Source organism: Crocodylus porosus, unplaced genomic scaffold, assembly GCF_001723895.1.
Source record: "Crocodylus porosus isolate Cpor-Errol unplaced genomic scaffold, CroPor_comp1, whole genome shotgun sequence".
NCBI lineage: Eukaryota > Metazoa > Chordata > Crocodylia > Crocodylidae > Crocodylus > Crocodylus porosus.
In genome coordinates, this window is record NW_017728918.1 from 95598051 (window position 1) to 95608264 (window position 10214).

Below are 10214 nucleotides of genomic sequence, written 5' to 3' on the forward strand. Positions count from 1 at the left end.
GGCTCTCACAAATGTGGCCCTTGATAATTTTTTCAAAGACCTTCCCCAGGATAGAAGTGAGGCTGACTGGCCTGTAGTTGCCAGGCTCTTCCTTCCTCCCCTTCTTGAAAATAGGGACCACACTGGCCCTTTTCCAGTCCTCAGGGACCTGGCCCGAGCACCAGGAGTCCTCAAACAGCTGTGCAATGACACCAGCCAATTCCCTCAGCACCCACGGATGAATCCTTAAATTCTTTGCAACTTCATTAGATGGCACATAATAAAATGCAATGCATATTCCCCCAAACAAAAGACAAAGTGACATGAAAAGGAAGCCTCCTCCATCTTTCTCCCAGTCCTGTAATTAAACTATCTTTGCTCCTTCACAATAAGACTGCCCTATAACAGAGATGTAAGCTAATGCATGCGATTCATATGAATCAAATGAACAAAAAGCAATGTCACAATCCATTAATAAAATTGATAACAGTGTATTCTTTAACAATATTCAAAGGACATTAGTATTTTAAGAAACATTCACCATTAAAAACATACTGGATCATCTCTCTTGCTCAAACACTGAGAACTCCAAAATTTAAGAATCTCAACTCACCTTCCACACTATCAGAACAGGAGGTACCAATGCCTGTGTCCCCGCTGTCAGAAGCTATACTGTGTCTTCTGATATGGTTACTTTGACTGCTTGATGGACTGTTAGTGGCCTGCCACAAGGATTCAGTACCAGGCAACCATCCCGCTGAAGAATAATCTGAGCCTATAAAGAAGGAAGTCAGAAGTCTGTCATTCCAGATATTGACTACAAGCCAAACAGCACTTACATATGAAAAAAGGTACAAATCAGGCTCTGTGTACCCTATTGCAAGCTTGGCCCAAATACTGCAATAATTATTTCTACTGCAATCAAGCACAAACTTACATTTCCTCTAATAGGTTCACATAAATATAAGTCACTCATCATTTTCGTATTTTATAAAATGAGAATATACATTAACATTCACATAATGTTTAACAAGATAAATACATTTATTTAACTGCCCATTTCTGAATTCAGTTGTCACCACACTGAATAATTTTGTACTGAAAGCATGCAAAAGAGATGAAAAAGGGGAAGCAGACAGTTTGGACAACTGAAAAGTTGTATGGCCCTTGAATATGAAGGAGGTCACAAAGTTGTGGGACAATTACTCTGCCTGAATGCATTCTCTGAAATAAAATGAGCAGGGAACCATCTTTGGGTTTTTCCAGAGAGATTTTATTACTCCGCAAATTTACTCTCAAATCTATTGTTTTAAGCCTGCTATGGGTCAAGGACGTTGCAAATTGAAGACAACCATGTTTCTTTACTCTTTTCACTATAAGAACTATTTTTAATAAAGATAAACGATTATATTCTAGAACATAGTTCTAAGGAGATAGATGGTTTCTACAGCCTATTTCTATAGCCTTCTAGCCCAGTTGCCCATCACAAAGCAGATTTTCATCAACCAGTATCTTAAGCATACTGTCCAGGAAGAAGAGTGGATAGGTATTGGAATACTTCAAATCAATAGCTCAACATTAAAACCTAGAAACAGTGCACAACCCAATTATTGTTATATGCTGATCTGGCAATAACTATGCTGCAGTTTCTATAACAGATTATTTTTATTAAGTGATAATACTGATCCTACAATAGCAACTGTTCTCACCTGGCAGGCACAGGCATTTTTCTTCCTTTTAGATCATTTAACATGAATATTCAAGTTTATTATGTTCTACCAAAGATCACAATCAATTTTTGGAGGCTCCCAAGAACACCTGGTTCCAGTCATGAGTGGGGGGCTAACTAACACATAGATTCTTTGTGGAGGATATCTGGAGCACATATACATACCAAGTAGTGCTGAGCTGTGGAGTCACCATGGCTTGAAATGCTCTTGATTTTGCTGAGGCCCAACCCAATGAACTACATGGTATATCATGAGCCTTTTGGCTTTAGATTAATAAGATACATAGTTTGTATTATTTGTCAGTAGGTACCAAAGTCTACTCAAAACTGAGTTTACGGAGTATCTGTACTAAAACTTGCACTAGCTTCAAAAACTACAGGGGGCTACAGGGGGAGAGGGGGGAGTAAGGGCTGTAGCCACCTCAAAATTTCACCGTAGCCCCTGCCCACCCCAAGCGTAGCCCAGCCCACCACTCTGGAAAGAGCCCACACTGCCCCGGAGGCAGCCCACCATGCCTTATGTGCAGATCTGGGAGCACACACCACCCCCATGCCCTCCTGTGGTGCATGCAGCAGCAGGAGCCACCCCTCCCCCCGGACAAGCCGCTTACAGCTCCAACCCATGCCCCACCCTGCCTAAGCAGTGCCTGCCTCAGTCCCAGCCCTAGTGCCACTCCCTCCCACACCGCAGGGGCCTCTATCTGTCCCCGTCCACCCCTTTCTTCCTCTGCAACAGACTTACCAGCCAATGCTGCTCTCCAAGCCACCACACTGTGCTCCTGGCCACATGCATGCTGCGACCATGCCCAGCACAGCAAAAAGGGCGATTGCCGATGCTCTCATTTTTCCCCTATGTTGGTGTCGGTCCGATAAGGGACCAATGTATCAGTGCACCTCTACCATTTTTATTACAAAAACCTAACATGGAAAATACATCCAACTAAAATTTACAATTTTACTTGTAAAACCTAAATATTACTAATAATATTAGGAAAGCCTAATCTTGTCCAAGTCATGCATAAAGTACAAACCAACAATTAGAGAGGTAGCTGTCAGCCTCAATTGTGTATTAGGGCATGGGTGGCCAACCTATGGCACACATGCTGTAAGTGGTATGTATAGCCTATGTTTAAGGATAGGAAGCATGAAACAGAGCTGCAGATTGGCCAGGAAATTAAATATTCTAAATTAATTATCTGCCTTACAGCTTTAAATCAGAACAACTTGAGGACAGCATTTTAGAGTGATTGCATTTAATATTATAACCCTAAAGAAGTATACATTCATGTTATAATTTCTTTTAAGATATGGTGACATAAGTAATCTACTTAAGTCTTACCTCTCTTGTTTTACGTAGTCTTCTCTAGAACCATTTAATGCAATTATTAAACCTTACTGATTAAAACAATTATGAGTACATACCTCTATAGAAATAATTGAGGCTTTGAACATTCAAACTCACACACATTAAATGACATCTACTTGTAAACTATGACAAGTTTAAAAAAAAAAGATAAAAGCCCTTGGGTAAAAAGGGGCAATATAAAATATACTGGATTAATTTTGATCTTTACACAGCATGAACCCAGTACAGACCTTTAAGGCACCTTTATGCAATATCAGGTCAGTAAAATACATAAAGGTTAGCCAAATGCAACTATTTAAACATCCACCTATTAGGGGTGAAATCCTGGCTCCCATTGAAGTCAGTGGGAATTCTGGTAAAATGTATATGGATTTTTCTTCCAAATACAACCTTGTCAGCAAAAAGCAAAACTTTGATGCCTGAACTACAGATGTTTCTAATTACAAGTCTTGTGTGCCAAACCTAAATGTATTACCTCATGCTGCTATGCTGGCTCACCTCCTGCTCTTCATACTCACTGCACTCTTCACGCCACTGAAGCACAACAATAATGTTCTTCTTTTCTACTCTGTTCCATCAGATTTTCGCAGCTGGGGAGCCTATCATTTAGCTTCCTTTATTATCTCTTTTCATACTATTAACAAAAACACACACACACACACACACACACACACACAGTACAAAACAAAAGCTATAAAGATGTGCGAATTTCCGAAATGAAAGCGGCATATTGTATATTAAAAGCCAAATCCTCTAGCAAATAACTCCAAAGACTCTGTATTAGTGTCTTTACTAGGGTTTCATTTCACTGTAAACTCAAGACACCATCACAGCCTTGTGCCACTGCCTAAATATCCTCTTTCTTAGCTATTGCAAGGGTTTCTCTCCAAAACCTCCTTTGGCCTAGAACTATACTTCTGTCTCCTTCAAGAGCTAATCTCTGCCTCCCGTATGTACAAGATGGAGTTCACAACTCACATCTTCCAATGACGCAATCAACAGACCTTGTGCTTTATGCATGCTTCCCACTCTAGATAAAGGCTGTTCTGCTGAATCTGGAAAAAATAATGAAAAACACTACCACCTTTTCTCTTTGTAACCTAGATCAATACCCTTGACTGTAGAGAACAGCCAGGTCAAAACAAAGTAGAGAGATGTGCATTAAATTTGGGTCAACTATATTTCAAAAAACCAAAATCAACAGAAATTCTTCATGAAAAAATTCCAGCATTTTTCAACTAGCTCTATTATTATATTAAGAAAGAAACAAATGGTATTTAAGTAATCCCAGGCCCACTAGACTGACTAGGGAGGAAGTTCCAGTACCCTTCACGGAAGCACTAGCAACATGTGAGACGCAACACCAGGGTGTTTGAGTGCAAAGACATACCTTGGCCTGACTAAAAAGTCAAGAGTTATTACCCCTGCTCCTATCATCTTCAATGAAACCAGTATTTCACTCTTAGGTTTTAACAAAACACCAGTTCCCTTCATCTGCAACTCCTGTGCAATTAGTATTAAATCCTTTCCACAGCATTTACGCAAGTCTAGTAAGGTAGCACAGAGAATTTTAAAGGGACATGGGGTACACATGTGAAGAAAACAGGACTGGAAGGAATCTCCTGGGTTCAGTACTTTGCTGTCTCAGGCAAAGTTATATTTCTTGCTTCCACTTCGCCCTCTGCCAAATTGTTCTACTCCCCTTATGGTTAGAAACCTGATATTCCCAAGACCTTAATTGCAATTCAGGAACCAAAACACTCAAAGACTGGGTATTAGACTAGAATCTAATGTCAAAGTGGTATTTTGGGGCACAATTTGGTGGGCAAAGAACCACGTATTTCAATCACATTCACTTAATAAGACTACTTCGCTCTGTAAGATACAAGCTAACAAACACAGGGGAAAACAAGACTACAATATGGACAACTAACAATTTCAAATGTACCTTAGAAACTAAGTGGTTAAGAGAGACCCTACCCTGCCTTCTGTCTGACTTCAAACTAATATGGCTAACTGCATCTCTCTCAAGTTCATTCACAGTAAAACTACATTTTCACCTGGCTTTTCAATCATAGTAAATGAACGTTCTGACACATTATTTTCAAACACTGAGATAGAGCTCCTGTAATGAATCAACTCTCCTCAAAATTCACTGCCTAATGGCACACTGGAAGCCCTCAAGAAGAGCTAGACAATGCATTAAAGATTCTGCTTTCTTCTTTATTTGACTTCATATCTTTCTCATTGCACCCAACCCAAAATGCTCCACAATCTACCAAGAGGTAGTACCCTTCACAGCCATTTAACTGATTTTCATACAGTAAATGTTTCAATAGGCTTTAATTATGATGACATGGAAGTCCTTGCTTTGCTCTCATCACTAGGTGCACTCCATGAAGATAAGAAACCTATAATTACAAGTGTTTTCTACATCATTTCTGTTAGGTAAAATAATACATATTTAATACCATTCCTTCTAACACTTTTTCAACTTGATTTCCTAGTCTTTAGTTAGGTTACTGTCATAGATTTCTAGGGTCAGAAGGGACCTGGCAGATCACTGGGTTCGGCCACCTGCTCCAGGAAGGAAAGAGTGCTGGGGTTAAGTAACCCCAGCCAGATGCCTATTCAATCTCTTCTTGAACACCTCCAAGGTAGGGGAAAACACCACCTTCTTTGGAAGCCCATGCCATATTTTGTCAACCCTTACCATAAAGAATTTCTTCCTTATGTCTCATCTAAATCTATTCTCCTTCAGTTTGTAGCCATTATTTCTGGTAACCCCAAGGGGTGCCCTGGTAAACAGAGTGCCCCCTATTCCCTGCTGGCCTCCCAATGAGTTTGTAGACAGCCACACGATCACCTCTCAGCATTCTCTTGCGGAGGCTAAAGAGATTCAGGTCCCTCAGTCTGTCTTCATAGGGCCTTACCTGCAGGCCCTCAACCATACGAGTAACCCTCCTCTGGACCCTCTCAAGGTTATTCACATCCCTCTTGAAGTATGGCGCCCAAAACTGGATGCAGTACTCCATCTGCGGCCTCACCAATGCTGCATAGAGGGGAATTATCACTTCCCTAGACCTGCTCGTGATGCACCTGCTGATGCAAGAAAGCGTGTGGTTAGCCTTGCGTATTACCTCATCACACTGGTGGCTTGTGTTCATTTTTGCGTCAACTAGGACTCCAAGAGCTCTTTCTACTGTTGTGGTACTCAGAACGGTACTTCCCAGTCTATAGGTGTGTTGGAGATTCTCTCCCCAGAAGCAGTAGCTTGCATTTATCCTTGCTAAATTGCATCCTATTCTGACCCGACCTCCTCCCCAGTCTGTCCAAATCTGCCTGAATTCGCTCCCTGCCCTCCGGTGTGTTAACTGTACCCCATAGTTTAGTGTCGTCTGCGAATTTAGACAAGATGCTTTCAATACCTTCATCCATATCACTGATGAAGATATTAAACAACACTAGTCCAAGGACCAAGCCTTGAGGGACACCACTGCCCACATTCCTCCAGGTGCATCACCTGATGCTGCAATATTACTCAAAGAAGCTTCCATCTTTTGATCAGTATTAGTCCCAGAATTCTGTATAAAGCTCTCCTACATTAATTCCCAAATATAAAACTGGCCTCTGAAAGTTAGGGATTGCCAGCACATATGGATAGTTTTGCTGCGGTGTAGGCATTAAGGAAGCTGCCATCTCTTTCTTTAAAAGAGTTGTAAAAAGAAGCCTGATACTCTGAAACATATTTGGGGGGGAGGGGGAGAAGAACAGCTTTCCACACCATCTGGAGAGACCATAATGCCAAAGCAGCAAGTAGACTAAAAAAATTAATAAATATACAGAGAGTCTCAGATACCATTCCAGTGTGACACAGATATGTTTTCCTTCTTGAACGGCACATTAAAGTTCCTCTGACAAAATGAAAGTTATGTTTGTTTCAATAAGCACAAACAATTTTTGTTACAGTGTTCATAACAGGAATTATATCAAAGGTATCAAACAGCACATTAGACTTCTGCAGAACTATTACAAGCTTCCACGCATTACAAATTATTTCAATTTGGAAATTTAAAAACCTCTGTCAATAAAGCTACAGAGCTCTTGCTCTGGTTTGTTGGTTGGAGACATATAAAAATTTGTGATTAGAGTGACATATGCAGAAGAGAGAGATTACTGTAATCAAATGCTTCATCTTTTTTTTAGCTCTCTACAATCTGCTACTGAATAGTAGGGGTGTGCGAAACGGGCCATATTCGACTTGGATTTGGCCCGATTTGGGAGACAGTGATTCAATTCATTGATTTGGATCACTGTCCCAATTCAATTCAGCCAAATCCAAATCTGAAGATTCAATGCTGATCCGAAGAATCAGAGATTCAGCCATAGACACAGCTTTAAATGTTTTTTCTACATACCTCGAGGTACCAGGCATGGCTCATGGATGCCGAGACGGTGGGGTGGATGGAGTGCAGGGAAGCCCCCGCGTGCTCAGTGGTGGACCTCCCCCCCAGGCAATTGGCTGTGGGGGGACCCTGGTTCCCCCCCAGACCCAGGAGGCACGAGTCAGCAAGCTGGGGGTCAGGGTTCCCCCGCACGCTCCGCGGTGTCCTTGGAAGTGGGCCAGAAGCACTTCTGATCCAATTCCGGACCTGCCACAGAGCATGCTGGGGACCGCCCCCATGGCGCTCCATCCACCCCACCATCTCGGCATTCACAACCCACCTGGTACCTCGAGGTATGTAGAAAAAACATTTAAAGCTGTGTTTATGTCCGAATCATTGAATCTTTTCAAATTGATCCAGAGGGTTCCAATTTGATTTGGAGAGATTAAAGGGTCTTCTGATTCAATTTGGATTTGGAGATTCGGACACTGAATCGGGCCGAATCTCCACCAAATTGAATCAGTGATCGAAGCTTCGCACAATGGGCTGATTTAAATCAAGTCAATGTAAATAAATTATTTAAAATCATCAAGCCAAAGGCCCAACTTAAATAACTGATTTTTACCCCACTGTATTTTTTTATTTTTTTTAAAAAGGTGTATTTTCATTGGTTGATATAACAAGTCAAATAAGTTAATTTACAACTAAATACAGTTTTTACAGTACATTTGGTATGTTTCGTAAGTACACTATACATACATGTGTGTATGCATGTATTTTTTATTTATTACACACACACACACTTATATTAAGCTACACACATGCACACATCTGGATTTTTTAGACATCCTACATGATTAAATATGTATTTCTTATTCACTAAATGATTAATTTTTTGCTTGTATTTGTGTCAAGCTGCATTAAGATGGCAACTTGAATTTAATTCAACACACAAAAACTAGTGCATCAAATTTATTAAAACATTTGTATTTTGGATGCAGATTTTTAAATCAAAACACGGTGCACATTTACAACTAATTTATTAAAATTAAATGTTATAGTATTAGAAGCATAAACTGTGGTTAGTGAATTAAACCAATTACTTCAGGTCACCCTGAGGAAAAATTTCTAAAATGCCTAGGTGAAAGTCATGTGAGCTTAAGTTATCTTTGTCTAATTCTCTTTAAAATGAAACAGTCATTTTTTCACCTAGACTGTTCTAAAAATGTTTACCCCCTTTCAAGTTTTTAGAACTCAAAAATCTCATCCTCCTCCCCCTTTTTATTCATAGACTGGGAAAGAAAAACAAGTTTTCCTGCTTTTTCAACTCCTAATTGATTTCTCAGCTTTGAATGAAGAAGTCCAAATGAAGAAAATATTATTTCTCCACCTGCAGAAGAGGCAACAGCTGGTAGAAGCACTTCAACAAATTCTTGTAACACTGACCTCCACCTTAGTGACCTCCACCAATTCAGTGGTGTGACTTTCTTTAAAAGATACTCAGCATGGTGCATACACTACTGTCACAATATTACATGTTTTGGGGACTTCTTCCCCCAAACTGCAAAAAACATAAATATGTGCAACAGTTTTTAGCGTAAACTTTTAATACCCAGTATGTTTGCGTCACAGACACAGACACTTTATGAGGGCAGACCATCAACTATGGCAAAGAGGGCCACTACAAGAATTAATATGTGGCTTAATTTTTTTCAGTGTTAAATCTCAGGCAGGCTGCAAGGCCTCTGAAGAGAGTGGAAGGCTGAAAGTAGCTCATACTGGAGAAAATGATAGTGTAACTTTGTTGTACAGTACCATATATACACCAACAAAGACTTCTTCCAACAGTGGCAGCATGACTATCTGCTCCTACAGCTTTAGTCAGAACCATTAGACTTAAGTCTTTTCACTTGCTCTTTCTAGCAACTAGAATCATTACAATAGAAACAAACCTTGTCCCAATTTTGAATGGTGTGGATTTTTAAACAGATGCTAACCGACTCATATTAAAACCCTTGTATAGACAATCATTTTTAACATACACTTAGTTGACCCAAATCCTAGGGTCCCCATTAAGGTTTCCCATGACCAGCTAATGTGTGTTAGAAGTACAAACCTGTCTTGTCTGCACAAGGTTTTAATGCATACTAACACCTTCTTCTAGAATGGACATCAGCACACAGGGCAACCCCTTCAACACACAAATCTGTTTTGTATTTACAGGCCTTAAACAAAGATATTCTGTTTAGAAACAGCAGAGTGATTATTAATTAATTAAATTGATTAATTGATTATTCTTAATTTAAAATATATTCTAATTTTAACTAAGCTTCTAAAATACATAGAGTTAAAAAATGTTTTCTATTGTTAAATCAGTTTTTCAATCACACTGTCACATATACAAGGAAAACCCTTGTTAATGCCCTGGAAGGTACAATATGCTCATTAAAATGTTTATTTTGCAGATCCACCAATCTTTTTATTGTGACCTGTTAACATTAAGTTGTTTACAGCATAAATTCCCATTAATCCATAAAACTTCACATTTAAACCAGTTTGAAATAGTTATGTTTTGTGAAGAGACTTACTGAACTGCCATTCAAAACTAGAACCACAGTTTACTCATTCATTATTAGGAAGTCGGGGGGGGGGGGGTATCCTAGTGCCTGTTCTTGTAAGTAGAATATTGAATTAAGCTCAAGTAATCATTACTTCTGTACAACGGCCTGCTGCTATACTGTGTACCCAGTATAAA

At 39.7% G+C, this 10214-nt stretch overlaps 1 protein-coding gene across 1 annotated transcript in view; it reads right to left on the reverse strand.

The window, feature by feature from the left end:
• CEP85L (centrosomal protein 85 like) overlaps window positions 1-10214 on the reverse strand; it is a 190147-nt gene that overhangs the window by 154822 nt on the left and 25111 nt on the right. Inside the window, exon 2 of the mRNA XM_019538196.1 lies at window positions 593-754. Within this exon, the coding sequence (XP_019393741.1) occupies window positions 593-754 (162 nt within the window). The remainder of the gene's footprint in view (window positions 1-592; window positions 755-10214) is intronic.